The sequence below is a fragment of the Amaranthus tricolor genome, chromosome 5 (assembly GCF_026212465.1).
Source record: "Amaranthus tricolor cultivar Red isolate AtriRed21 chromosome 5, ASM2621246v1, whole genome shotgun sequence".
Classification (NCBI taxonomy): domain Eukaryota; kingdom Viridiplantae; phylum Streptophyta; class Magnoliopsida; order Caryophyllales; family Amaranthaceae; genus Amaranthus; species Amaranthus tricolor.
The window spans coordinates 21168710-21184201 of NC_080051.1; the positions used below are offsets into that span (position 1 = coordinate 21168710).

Here is a 15492-nt window from a genome sequence, read left to right on the forward strand (position 1 = left end):
TATAATTTATTCATTGTCTTTGTGAAGGTGCTTTTGGATTAATTTTTTGCCCGCCGAAGTTAAGTTTTAAGGTATATGGCTATTTCCATTTGTTTTTTTAGTTATAAAACTAGATTTTATTGATATGCTAATTACATTTTTGAATATTTTCAGGTCAATGGTGCAATGCTGAATATGATAACATTTTGCTTTAGTAAAGAAGTAATTTGATAATCACCTTTTTATATATGATGATTATCTTGATCAAATACATAGCCATTATAATTTTTGTAATATTTTTATAAGTCGAACTTTTATGAAAAGAACTCAAATTAAGTGTATATACACATACAAGCAAAATACTTGCTCTTTTGTTTAGCAATATATTATTATTATTATTATTATTATTATTATTATAAATTTATATGTGCTATATATATCTAGCTATGGGCTACACATATAACTATGAGCTACAAATACAATTATTGTCGCCCAAACATATGAAATTGGGCTACACATATATTATGTCGCCCAAAGGAATTATTTATGGGCTGCATGGACGATATTGTCGCCCAAAGTTTAAGCATGGCTGCATATACGTGTGTCGCCCAAAGTTGTTAACTATGGGCTTCGTAAACATAAGCGTTGCCTAAATCTAAACATGGGCGTCAGTCATAACTATATGTCGTCCAAAAGCGGCGGTGATAGGCCAACATTTATCGTGTCACTTTTGAGATTTGCCGCCCCAACTTTGGGTGACATAAAATAAAGAATGGGCTACATACTTAGGTGTCAAACAAAATGCTTTTTCTTGTACTGTTTGCTCGAACAAATAGTTGAGCTTTGCAAATTTTTAATGTCTCATTCACTTTAATTTTTCACAGAATGCAGATCTCAATTTCTACAAATATTTACTATCAACTATTAATATATTTAGATAATCTTAATAAAATTATCCCTTAATTTCATATGAAAAATCCAATAATCCTTCACAAATGACAATTTAAAAGATTTAAAAGCGAGAATATCTAGCAAGAGAACATTTAAGTGCATATAATTAGAATGAGCTAAGTTTTGAGCTCAATTAATAGTAGAATGAAGCAACTAGTCATAAATCTTTGAGAGTGAAACAAGTTTTTAACTCTGGTCATCTTTAACCAATCTAATAATAAACTAAGTCGTAAATTTAAAATATTTACTTTTATAGGAATTTAAACATAGACAATCGCACTGATATGCAAGATAATATTACTCTTTTATTCTATTAAATTTGCCATATACATCTTTAATGTAAAATTTTTTAACAATAAATGTAACAAATATAATATAGTTAACGCATTACTTTAAAGATTTCTTAGAGGAGGAAAATAGGTATATTAATCTTTGAGATTTAAAAATACACAAATTCTTATAAAAGTCTCTTTAAAAGAGAATTTCTAATTAAACTAGCCAATAATAAGAGTAGGCACTTTACTTTACTCACCATAACTAAAATAAAGAGGCCAGCAACGCCTACCCCAACGGTATTGCACCACTTATCATTGCTTATACGTCCCCACATTTAATACTCCTACTACAATGCTACTAACAATGAATAACAATTCCTTTTGCATTAATTGGTATTTTTTTTAATATTATTTATTTTGTATTATTTTTATTTTTTATAATAATCTATTATTTTTTAAATTTTATCTATATAATTTAACTCTTTTTTAATTTTTTCTACATGCATATTTTATTCTTTCTCTTTATTTATTATAAATATCCACTTTTAGCTTAAATAACACTATATTTCTCATTGATCCTAAAATAAATGAGATGGAGTAATTTACTACACGCATACATAGCACAACTACTCTATTTATTTTTTCATTTAATATTTCCTTTGTTGTTATACTTACTAAATGTGACTTTTTACGCATCTCAAAACGATGTTTTGGATCATTAATACATTAAATTATGCATAACAAAAAATTATATTCCTAAAAAGTTAGTATAAAAATACTTGATAAGACGATTCAAATAAGATTCTACTTAATTATATTTTTTTTGTATATTAAGCGTAATATATGAAGTAAGTTTGAACGTAATCGTGGAGTAAATACTAAGAGTACTATTTTAAAAGTAATTATTTAATTTAAAATACTCCCTCCGTTCCTTTTTGTTTTTCCACATTACTAAAACGGGTAGTTCCATAAGTTTTTCCACTTTAAAATACTTTCCATTTTTGGAAAGTTTTTTTTCCCATTTATACCCCTCAAATACCCTCTTTTACCCTAAATAATTATTTTTTCTCTCATACTTTCAATACAATCATTACTTCACACTACTATTTAATTAAAATAATACCCACTACAACCTCATACTTCCAATACAATCATTACTTCCCATTATTATATAATTAAAATAATACCCACTACCACCAAAGATTCTATTTTTTTTAATTCCCGTGAAATACCCAAATTGGAAAAACAAATAGGAACGGAGGGAGTACTTCATTTCCTAAGAATATACCCCTAGTATTTCATTTATTTATTATTATTGTAATGGTGCAGATAAAGTGTGAATATAAATAATGACAGGAGCTAATGGAAGTAAGCCACAAGTCAGAAGCAGAACGAAGTTGCAGAGAGTATTGAGTTGAGTTGCAGACTTGCAGTGCGTAGTTTGTTTCTCTCTCTACTTTCTCCCTCTTCATTCAGTTTTCAAAATTCATAATATTTTCTTAAGTCTCATTTTTCCTTTTTTATTAAGTTATGGGATTGCTCTCTTCTGCTACTTCTACTTCTTTACTTCTCTGCTTCACCAACCTCTTCCTCTTTGCTACTTATTCTCAAGGTCAATCTCCCTCTCTTCCCTCTTTCTCTTTCTCTCTCTACAAAAAATTTAGAAAATTAATTTAAATTTATTATATATATTTATTAAATTCTTAATTTAGACTTTTTTTTTTGAAAATTTTAATTTAGAGATTTTTTTATTTGAAATTCTTAATTTGGAGATTTTTTTAGAGAAGTATGAAATGCATGTATGACTCTAATGGGGAAATATAAATTATTGTGCAAGTTTTCTTTTACAAGACAACATTTTTGTTTTCCTTCATTTTTTTTTTCTCTCTAACTTATTTGCATCTTCATTCTTTTTTTTTTCAACCTTTTAAAATTTGATGTTTTGCATAAATAAATTTTCTTTTTTGCAAAACAAAGCACCTCATAAATTAGGATAAATAAATTGATAACTTTATGTTAAGTTAAAATTATTATTTGTCATCATCATAGTAAATGATGTAAGATATACTCAGCTCAGTCTCATTAGATTTGCAACATCCTATTCCCTCTATTTTATTATATTTATTTCATTTTTCTTATTTAACCGCTTAAAATTTCTTTATTATTTCTATTTTTAGCAAATTAATAACTGCAAAAATGTTTTATGCTCCTACTTTTTTCCTTACCCACACCTTTATATTTATTTTTCAAGAAATTATAATGGTCTTTTTAACACAAAAATATCAATTTCTTAATTTTTGTTTAAAAACCTTATATACCAAGTAAAACATAACAGATGAAATATATGTATTTTTAAATTTTAATTTTTAGATGATTTATAACTAGTCATATTACCTCCTATTCAACCCATTAGTTTCATTAAGTTTTTCACAAGACAATATTTTAACGTTTAATATCTCTAATTATTCTTAATTAAAAATTATAAAAAATTAATATTAATAATCTTTATATTGAGACGAATTAAACAAGATCTTACATAACTATGTTTTAATTTATAGATTAAAAATATAATACAAATTAAGAGTGATAAGTAAATAATGAAAAAATAAATGGGACTAATGGATAGAATATGGAGTATTTTTTTATAACAAAAGTACTATTACTAGTACTAGTCATTCATGTATTAAAATAGTGTAGTTATATGAGAAACTGATAATAAATAATAATTATTTGTGAGGTTTGTAGTAGGATTTAATAAAAGGAAAATTATATTATTTTAATTTAATTTATTTTATTATTATTCTTTTTGTCTTTATAAATATGTTGATTAAAAATTAACAGGTATCCCAGAATACAAATACCCATTCATCAGAAGGGCAAGCACATTTTCATCATCATCATCATCAGAATCATCAGACGGTCAAAATTTAAAAAGAGGGTATGACTACATAGTAGTAGGAGGTGGGACAGCAGGGTGTCCATTGGCAGCAACATTATCAAAGAAATACAAAGTGTTGTTGTTAGAAAGAGGAGGTGTTCCCTTTGATAATTACAATGTGAGTTTCATGCAGAATTTCCACTTAACATTGGCAGACACTTCTTCTGTTTCTGCCTCACAATACTTCATTTCTACGGATGGTGTTTATAATGCAAGAGCTAGGGTTTTAGGTGGTGGTTCTTGTATTAATGCTGGCTTCTACACTAGGGCCAGCTCTAGGTATGTTTTCGACACTTACTCGTCTCATTTAAATTGCTTTATTTTACATCATTAGTTATATTATATACTTTCTCCTTTCTTGTTTACTTATACCAAACATTTTTGCTTAATTTAATGTGTTTGTTGAATTTTTTATATTTAGAGTTATATATAACTAAAAATTATAAAAATTTGATGATCTCATACTATGTTTTTTCACGTTTAATAGTCAAAATGTATAAACTACCATGAGAAATAATATAAAAGTTAATTTGAATTTAAATAACAAAAACACCGAGGAAGTACTAAATGTGTTAGCTTTTCTTTGCAAATATAAAAAGTATTAGGGGAACGGTTATGAGTTTGCTTTATAATATCCACATAAAGAACATTATATTATTTATTTTTGGAGTATTGGCAAATGGCTGATTTTTAGCTTATTTTATTAACTGGTTCGATAAATTAATTTTAAATTTGTTGTAGCTTGTTTAAAAATAGTTTATCCATCAAAATAAATTTTTTCAACCAGCTAATTTACAACGTAATAGCATTGGATGATTTGACTTTTCAACCCTTTATTTGTATCAAAATAAGTTACAATTGTCTAATAAATTATTTGTGAAGCACCTATTTGTTAATTTGGTGTGTTTTATTCATCTGTTTTTATACACTGACATATTACTTTCTTTAATGTCATTCGTACATTACTCTAATTTTTATTAATTTTATGTACATAATTTATTTTTTTTCTTTACCGTCAAATATCCACCTTTACAATAAAATAAACAATTTATTTATTACTATTTAGTGCGATTTTAAGATAATAAATTTGTTAATTAATTCAAATTCAATTGAAAATATCTTCTTAAACAGCTAAATATAATGATATTTTAGAAAATATTTTAAATAAAATATCAAATTATTACTAATTCCATTGTCTAAACTTTAACTTATTCATAGACTGAAAAACAGTATACTTGTTGAAGGTGGGGGATGTTTTGGAAGATTACCGGCATTGGTCAACGGTTTTGTCTTTCTATTCCTGCATAATCCTTTGGGTTGACATTTTAGTCTGTTAGTCAACCATACATCATTATTTTCAATATTTATAACAGTCAGAATAAAAATTTCCATTTTACGTTAAAGAAATAAATAATTGTTGGAATTCGTAACTGATAATTAATTACTAACCTTAACAATTAACAGCAGTTTATTAAGTGTTTAATTTTATCACCATAGAAACTTGTGAAAAATTTAGGCAATAAAGGTTATTAGGATATCACATTTCTAGTAAAAGAATTTGGAGAAAAAATCTAAAATTTTGATTTTTTAGCTATAAATTTTTAACTTTCTCTATAAGTAAACAACCAATGCTATTATTATAGACTACAAATAACTTTCTCCATAATTTTACAAAAGTGTTATTATAGAGTTTTAGTTCCTACGTTTCAAATTACTTGCAATATTAAAAATTTTGCATTACTTATTTATCACCTTTAATTTATGATTAATTTTTAATCTATATGCTAAAACATAGTCAAGTGAAATTTTTTTTGATTCGTTTCCATGCAAAGATTTTTAATACTCCTATCATTATTTATAATTTTGTATTATACATAATAAGAGATATTAAAATTAAATTAGTGTATTTAACTACGTAGAAAGCCAAATGTTGCAAGTATTTTGAAATGAAAGAAGTATATAATTATACCAGTATAATGCAAAAATACTTAGGGGTGACACTTTTTTTCCTTGAGAATTAAGTTTCAAATTTAAATTTTTTATAAGTAAACAATACTTTCTCTGTTCTGAAATAGTCGCTACATACGTATTATTAGCACTATTTATTCATCTTTCGAGCTTATTTTATATATTGCGGCTAATATGTTAGAAAAAATATAGTCAAGTAAGATTTTGTTTCAATCGTCTAATCGAATACTTTCATAATATCAAATTTTTATAATTTTTAGTTAAACATAGCTTAAGAGATAAATAATCACGTCGGGAATATATCTATGTTTTTATTGATTTGTGTGTATCATCCTTACGCAAGGCTGTGCTAATATTCTTTATATCCTTTTAATTTATCAGATAGTTCACTAATTCATAACTAAAATTTTAAACTGTAATTTATAATTGTGTATTAGTAATAGGTCATAACCCGTAATTTTCTCTAACCTTTCTTTTCTTATTTTTACTATTTGTACCTATGACGAGATAACAAGAGAAAGTAATTGCTACAATTGGACGCTTTTAAGTACAGAGACATCCAAGAGGATATAACCATTAGAATTAAGTATAAGTGACAAAAATAGATGGTAACTACTATGATATTAGCCAATCAAAATGTGTCCGTAAAGCTAAAAGGCAAGTTCTATTGGATGATCATTAAATTAGACTAGTATTGTACGTTGGGCTTCTAGAAATGATCATAATAGAGAGATGAGAGAAGCGGAAATGCAAATGTTTCGATGAATGTGTGGGCATACCATTAGGGATAGAATTCGAAACGAAAATATAAGAAATAATTTAGGAGTTGTAAATATTAAGAAAAAGATTAAGGAAAATTTATTAAGATAGTTTGGGTATATACAAAGACAGGATATTGGTGAACCAGTGAGGAATATACTAAGTTTGAGGTCGGGGGATTTTAAAAGACAGTGATATTGACTAAAGATGACTTGGAAGATAAGAGTACAAAATTAAGATATAATAAAGGCTCTAGACATAATACATTTTTTAAGCCATGACTCACCCTCATTCTTTAATTCTCAAAGATTGTTTTAACTTATCTATTTATTTCATCCTTACATCTCTATTAGTTCCTCATAAAACATTTATTTTCCTTTCCCATCTTAAAGAATTCGTACACAAATTATACTTATAGCAAAAGTTATACTCGGAGACGGAGTAATAATATTATTTTTCACACAACCTTCATGTCTTCATCTCTAATTGACATTACATATCATATGAAAGAATATGTGTAAATGAATGTCAACACCTCAAATGCCAAAAAAAAAAAGAGAAGCATAGAGTATGAATATGATCTAAGGTAGGAAGTAAGAGTGTTAGTTACAACAAGTATACAACTCATGTTAGTCCTTATGCCTTCGTGTGCTTGACAACTCATGAACACACTCACTTTTGTGTGCTTTAACAATCACAAGGATAGAATTCAATGAGCCATTATGCCTTCAATGCCTTCTTTATTATAACATTTACAACCTTCATCTACCACTTTTGCGGTTCTAAAATGTTCTACCATTTTATTTAGGACTTTAGGTATATCAACTTTTTGTTTAATCTTAACTTTTTTAATATCAAAAAATAACAACATATATTGATGTGTAATTTAGTGATAAACTTCTAATTTTATTTCTATCAATAAACTCCTCGAAAGCATCCGTTAGCAAAATCTTTATATATATCAAACATTATCTATCATGTAGTTTAGCTTTTCAAAATTTTGACATGGGCCTAACACTTTAGAGACTTTAATGTACACTAAAAATACAAAATTTTTTGTAAAATAATTAAATTGATTTGACACTTAAATATGTTTTCATATCATATATAATTATTAATTATTTCTATTTTACATGCGAAAAATCTATATATAATAATGCTATTCTTTTATTAGAATCCCTTACTATTTGATATAACTTATGATACGTTTTTAAAATAATTTTTTAAAATAGTTTTGGAAGTTTTTTTCGTGATGAAAAAAATTTATTAAGACATCAACATGTGTACAAACTATATCTTTATAAGTAATTATATATTATATACGTCAAAAACAAAAATAAAGAAAAAATACAATGTTTTTCCTCCACTCATTTTTATCTACAAGTTTGAATGGGAACCTTAAACTGATTTGCACTGAGGTGCTATTGGTTACAAGATTTAATGTACATTTAGTGTGAAGATGACATTTCGTAAAAGCAGTAAGAAAAGCATTTAATACAATGTTATATTACCTAACTTACCAATAGTAACAGTTACAAATACATTTTATCCCTAATCCACGTGTCTCTCTCTCCTACATTTTAAGACACCGTAAAATACACGTCATTATACCTTTTTATTTGATTTTTTATTTGAAATATAAAAAAACTCAAAGAAAATAATATAAGATAGAAGATTCTAATATTATGTAATCATAATTAATAAATGATGGGACTAATAATTATCTGCTTTAAAAATTCTTAACTATAAAGTTTTATATTCGAGTAAAAAAGGTATCATATATATTACTTTTTGGAATCAATGTCTTAAAATGTGTCAGCCCCAAGTAGTAAATTATGTTAGTTAAATAAAGTTATTTTGGTATGAAATAAATTAAATATCGCAGAATAAATATTCATAATGAGAAAAAGTTTTAACATTTCAATTTGGGGAAATAGGAAAGAAAAAATAAGAATAAAGAGAGTACTTAGATAAGATTTTCTAATCATAATGGGAGTATAGCTAGTAATTTCTATAAGTAAAGTTAGTAAAATAAATTAAATTGTTTAAAATATATAAAAGTAAATACTTGTAATTGACAAATTTAATGAAAATCCTTCTCTTATCATTTATTTCGCTCGATATATATCATACAAGATACTATAAAAAGATATACGTAATATTGTCTAAATATTTCTATGTCCTAAATTTACCACCAAACATTTTCTAAATATATCCCTAACAGTAATGTAATAGGAGTTATATTATTTTAAAAATTTTTAAGTGTTCTTCCAAGTTATATGTAAAACCAAAATCCATGATGATAATAAGATTAGAATAGGTCATATATATGCATACAATGAGTGCCAGAGTACAAAATTGATTTTGTAATTTAATATATTAAATTCAGCTTTTCAGTGAGACGACAGTTTGATATGATAATATATATCATGTGTTCAAAATTTTATAATTTTTTAAAATGGAGCATTTAACAATGGACGGGTTTTTAGTGTGTGTGAGGTGTAGAGGTATGAATGGGTGAGTGGGGGCAAAATTTAAATGGGCCAAATCAGGGCGGGTTATGTCAAATGCTAAACGGGTCGGGGCGGGTCAGACCTGTTTAAATACGACCTACTTCGACCCGTTTTTTAAAAGTTCATAAAAATAGTGTTTTTTATTATACTTTATGGCCCGTTAGGTCAATTCAACTATGAATATAACAATATCATATAAACTATAAAAAAAAAGTGGTAAAATATTTTTTATAATCAATTTCTATAACTATCCGACCCGGCCTGGTCCGAACCTTTACACAAAGGCCCGTTAATGTCCCGACCCGTTATTTACCTGACCTACTAATGACCTGCTAAAATGTGATCCGACCCTTGACCCATTGGGTCAACCCGACCCATTTAACACCTCTAGTGAGATGATCGACCGCACAAGGCCCTTTATTGTCGCATATATTAAAAAGTTAATCATAAAAAGAAATACGTTAAAATTATTAATAAAAAAATATTTTATTATAAATAAGGTGTAAAATAAAAATTTTATAGAGAGCCCTAAATTTTTCAATCCATCTCTGTTTAACAATATGAGAAACATAGAAATACATGTGTTACATGTAACCTGCATCAATACGTTTAGTGCAACAAACTTCTATTCAAATATCAATTTAAGTTAGCTCTTAATTGATATGACTCTTTTAACGATTAAATTAGTTGGAGTCGTGGAGAATATTATAGAAGTACATGAAAGTTGACGATGTGTATTATATACTATGTGTAATGGGCAGCTACGTAAAGAGAGCAGGATGGGATGCGAAGTTAGTGAATGAATCCTACCCTTGGGTGGAGAAACAAATTGTGCATAAGCCAAAGCTTGCAATTTGGCAAAAAGCCGTGAAGGATGCCCTCTTGGATGTTGGGATTTCACCTTTCAATGGATTCACCTATGATCATAAGTATGGAACCAAAGTCGGTGGCACAATTTTCGAGGAGAATGGTCGTCGCCACACTGCGGCCGAGCTCTTGGCTTCCGCAAACCCCAACAACCTCCAAGTCCTCATCCATGCAACCGTACAAAAAGTCACATTTGACACCAAAGGTATAATTATGTCAAACAAAAAATTTTTTGTTACCACAACGTTATTAAATAGTAAATCTCACATAGGTAGAATCAGTGGCGTTGTGGCGAAGCCACATAGGGCTCGCAGACCCAACATCCACTCTCTTAACCAATTATTTTAATTTGTCCCATGCTACTGTTTTTTTCTTTTTTTTTTGCCCCTTATATATACCTAGCTAACTAGTATTATTATAAGAGTAGTAAAAAATCGGTGGTTTAATGATAAAGGAAGATTTAATATTACATCAAGTCTAAGGTTAAAGTTTTCTTAAGAACAATTTTCTTTAGTTTTGTTGTATCGATAAATCATAAAAGAGGGTGGAGATTTTGCTTATAAAATTTTGTTTTGTATATTCACATTACAATATAATACACTTTTAGTGGAATATATTTTAGTAACATTTAAATGTTGCTATTTTAAATTTTTAATGGTATATATATAGTGGATCTAATAATATTTATTAGACACTTTATGGATAAAAAAAATTATACTAAAACTTTTTGCGACATTGGATCTGGTGGCATTTTTCATAAATGTCATTATCAGACTATAGTAACAATTACATATGTCATTAAAGGACAAATAAAATGTCATTAGATGACTTAATATGTAGTGGAGTTCAAAATAAAAACCAACAATTATAATTCTAAAACATAAATTAGTGTCATATTTTTGATGTTACTAAATATATGGCACTAAAAGTTAATTTTGTTGTGGTATCAGAGCATGATTAAATTTTATTTTCGAGCTTCGCTCCTATTCAAGACTAGCTAAAGTGTTATTTTGGTGGTTAATTCCACAGGGAGAAGGCCTAAGGCGGTAGGAGTGATCTTCAAAGACGAATATGGAAAACAACATGAAGCAATCCTATCCGAAACAAAAGGAAGTGAGATAATTGTGTCAAGTGGTGCAATAGGAAGCCCTCAATTGTTACTTCTAAGTGGGATAGGACCTAAAGAACAACTCCAAAAGTTCAACATTTCTGTAGTTTTTGACAACAAATATGTTGGAAAGGACATGCAAGATAATCCTCTTAACACAATATTCATCCCTACAAAGAAACATATAAGACAGTCTTTGATACAGACTGTAGGAATAACCAAGAAAGGGGTTTACATTGAAGCTAGCAGCGGGTTTGGCCAGACCAGAGATAGCATCCAGTGCCACCATGGTCTTGCTTCAGCTGAGGTTAGTCTTCTTCATTCAATTGGGAGACCCGGGGGAAACATTAATTATAAACCCCTAATTACTAAATATATTATTATAGGCGTCTAACTATATATTAAATATTAAAACGTCATTTTTTTAATTTTTTGAATGGGCCTTTGTACAGACTTACCTTACCCCCTTATGCGGCGGGTCTTGCCTACTGAATGTGAGAGTTTCAAGTAATTCTAAGTTTACAATGCTCTACCACTATTATGAATTTGATAAAATACAAATATATCAACTATCAATACAAGTTTTAGACCATTGACGACGACTTAGATATAGTCATTAATGATGTAAACATATAAATTTATAGAAGTCATTTGCAATTTATAAATATTTTATTTGCATTCAAGATTTTTAACTACAATGAAAAATAAACAATTTGGATTTGGAAAAAATTATCTGGAATAATTCAATTTTTTCATAATTTTTCTACAATAATTTCACTTATTGATTAACTATGAATAATCCAATTTTTTCATGAGTTTTCTATAACAATTTCACCTATTGATTAACCATAAATAATCCAAACTTTAGGAGCTCTTGCCAACTTAACCAGTACACTTGTTACTATCTTTAAGTATATGATTTTATACATAACTCAAATGTTATCAGTTGACAACATTAATCGGCCTTACATCCACTCTTGTTACTAAAAATGTACATAGGAGGCTGTTAGTGTCCTTTTTACAGATGAATTTGTTATTGGACTTGTATACAACAAGACCCGCATAAGAGAAAACTTGACTGCACAAAAATCTAATGAGATTCTATACTAAAACAAATTTGTTATTGAAAGAGTAGTCCATTAAGCTTATATTAACCAATCTCTCTCTAATTTTTCGAGGTGGGATCACATGTGAGGTTATTTTTCCAATATTTACTTCATATTCATATCATAGAAATAACCTTATTCTGAACGCGGGTTTTCAAATGTAGCAAAATTAAATGATACAAAATATAATAATTCGTTGAGGTGTTCATTCGGGTCATCGAGTCGATTTCGGGTCAGGTGTTTCGAGTCGGTTTAAAATCGGGTCTTGTATCCACATTGATTTTTATATCATTTTAAATTCATTTTGAAGTCATATGAAGTCGGGTTCTATTTCAAAATCGGATAAATATTGGATCATCATGTCTGTTCTGTTTTGAACCCCTCTAATTTTATGAATCCCATGTTTTGGTGAACAGATAGGTCAACTCTCCACAATTCCACCAAAGCAAAGAACAAAAGAAGCAATCCAAGCCTACAAAGCAAGAAAGCAAGACTTACCCTATGAAGCATTCAAAGGTGGGTTCATCCTTGAAAAGTTAGCAACACCCATGTCCAAAGGAGACCTTAAGCTCATCAACACCAACATCGATGACAACCCTTCTGTCACCTTTAACTACTTCAGTCATCCACAAGACTTGCAACGCTGCGTTGAAGGCATTCGGCTCATTGAAAAGCTAGTCAAAACGCAACATTTTATAAACACTACAGGATGTGATGAAGAAACCAATATGAAGTTGCTCAATATGAGTGTTAAAGCCAATATTAATCTTATACCTAAGCATACTAATGATACTAAGTCCTTAGAACAATTTTGTAAGGACACTGTGATTACTATTTGGCATTACCATGGAGGATGCCACGTTGGCAAGGTGGTGTCCCACGACTATCGAGTTATTGGTGTTGATAGGCTTAGGGTTATTGATGGTTCTACATTTAGGGTATCCCCTGGAACCAATCCTCAAGCTACTGTCATGATGATGGGAAGGTAAGATTCTTTTACTTAATGATAATTAGTGACTAGTATATTATATATACTGGAGCCTCAACTATCAGCTTAAGTTTTTGATTGAGTTGATTCCTTGACATGGTATCAAAAGCGAGCGTGACAGGATGTCACGGGTTTAAATCTCAACTACCTCTCATCTAAAGTGAAATATTTAACATCAGGTATGAGGAGACTTGTACTGCATCCACACTTTTAGCCTAAAGGACGACTTTTATGTGAGGGGTGTATTGCACTATCAGCTAAGCTTTTAGTTGAATTGGTTCTTTGAGATACCATCTAGGCGTGATTCTTATTCATACAATACAACCTAAAATGTGTGCCTTCCTTTCATGCTGATGCAAATTATGGAGACGGTTCTCTTGTTAGTGGGACTCTTTGTACTGTTTTGTTCTGAATTATTGAAAATTTTTTCTTTTTCCAAAAAAAAAAACAAATTAAAGATTATATGCAACTTAACAAAAATAAAATACACGCAATTTGATGAAGTATTCTATCATTATTGTTTTATAATTTGAAATCAAAAAACACATCGTCAAAGTATTTATAAAAAAAAAAATAACCATGTTTGAAATTTATTTATAATTATATTATTTTGGATTGTAGGTATATGGGAGTGAAGATTCTAAGGCAAAGACTTGGACGAGGAGCTGATGATGTATAGAAAGAAAGGCTGTACTAAGAAGACTGAAATATGGCTAAGTTGAGGAATTTTGATTAACTATATAAAGTTAATAATATATAATAAGTGTGATTTTGTTAGTAGAAAAATTATTGTTGTTAGCAAGCAGTTATTATAACGTGTATAAATTTAGGCTTGCTGGTTAATAATTAATTAGATAATTATATATTTGATTGATTGGGGTGTGTTTGTATATGGTTTAGTGTGTTCAAGTTTAAGTTGTACTATTAAGTAGTACACTACGTAGAACATTCGAATTAAGTATGTTTTGATATATGAAGATTTATTATTGTTTCCTCTATTTTGCTGAAGTTTATAATTAATCATTGGGTTTCACGTGTTTGTCACCATTAAATTTTGATAAGTGTATTTGTATTTATTGTTGTTATTTATATGCTTCTTTTTTGTTATTTAGCGGTGATTTATGGTTATTTTTAACTTATTTACTCTAATTAGTGTCTATTTAATAGATTTATGAGAAAGCGAGTTAAAGTATGGCTAGTTGTATTTGTAGGACAACAAGAAAAGAAAAAAAATATGCCTTATGTTGTTTGAAAGTCCCGAATGTTATGAAGGAAGTCATGCAAAAGCTAAAGATCAAGTTTCAAAGGCTAACATCTACTCAGCACAAAAGGCGGAGTCGGCTGAGATGTACCCTTAAGCCTCGGCTACTCGGCAGCAAAAGAAGAAATGATGCATTTTTCAAGCAACAAACGCCGAGTTGGCGTGAGAGGAGGAAAAGCCACGCCTACTCGACGATTACTACTGACCAAAAGGGATTTTTTAAGCGACAAACGCCTACTCGGTTGGAGTGATCTATTACTTAGAAGCTGACTCGGCGACGAGCCTTAATAATAAATGGCACGGTAGTTTAAGGCCTACGCGGTAGTTTGGTCAATTTTTAATTGTTTCCATTAGCTGCTAGGTTTAAGGCCTAATTAGTATAAATAGGAAAATAAACTTCATCATTAGGGTCTTTCCTTCTTTTTCACTCTATTGAATACCTTTAGAATTCTTGTAAGCTTTTTTAGCATTTGATTTCTTGTTATTAATTTGCTTTCTTAGCATTAGTTTAATCTTCCTTTATCAAATTTTAATTATTTTTCTTAGCAGTAGTCATTAATAAAAGTAGTATTATTTCTTATATTTGTCTCTCTTAGATTTTTAATTGTGTCTTTCATATTTTATTTATTGATTTTCCTTGCAAATATCATTATTATAATAATAATAATAATAATAATAATTATTATTATTATTATTATTATTATTATTATTATTATCTTTTATGGTGTTTAATTTCATTCTAGGGTTTTTATTTATTGTTTTCATCATTAATAGTGAGA

General features: G+C 28.5%; 1 protein-coding gene across 1 annotated transcript; it reads left to right on the forward strand.

The window, feature by feature from the left end:
• Nucleotides 1–2549: 2549 nt before the first annotated feature.
• On the forward strand, nt 2550–14499 carry LOC130812642 (protein HOTHEAD-like). Its single transcript, XM_057678183.1, has 6 exons — nt 2550–2817; nt 4047–4422; nt 10145–10455; nt 11280–11665; nt 12881–13449; nt 14074–14499. The coding sequence occupies exons 1-6, from the start codon at nt 2736–2738 to the stop codon at nt 14129–14131; spliced, it is 1782 nt and encodes a 593-aa protein (XP_057534166.1). The 5' UTR covers nt 2550–2735; the 3' UTR covers nt 14132–14499.
• The last annotated feature ends 993 nt before the right edge of the window (nt 14500–15492 follow it).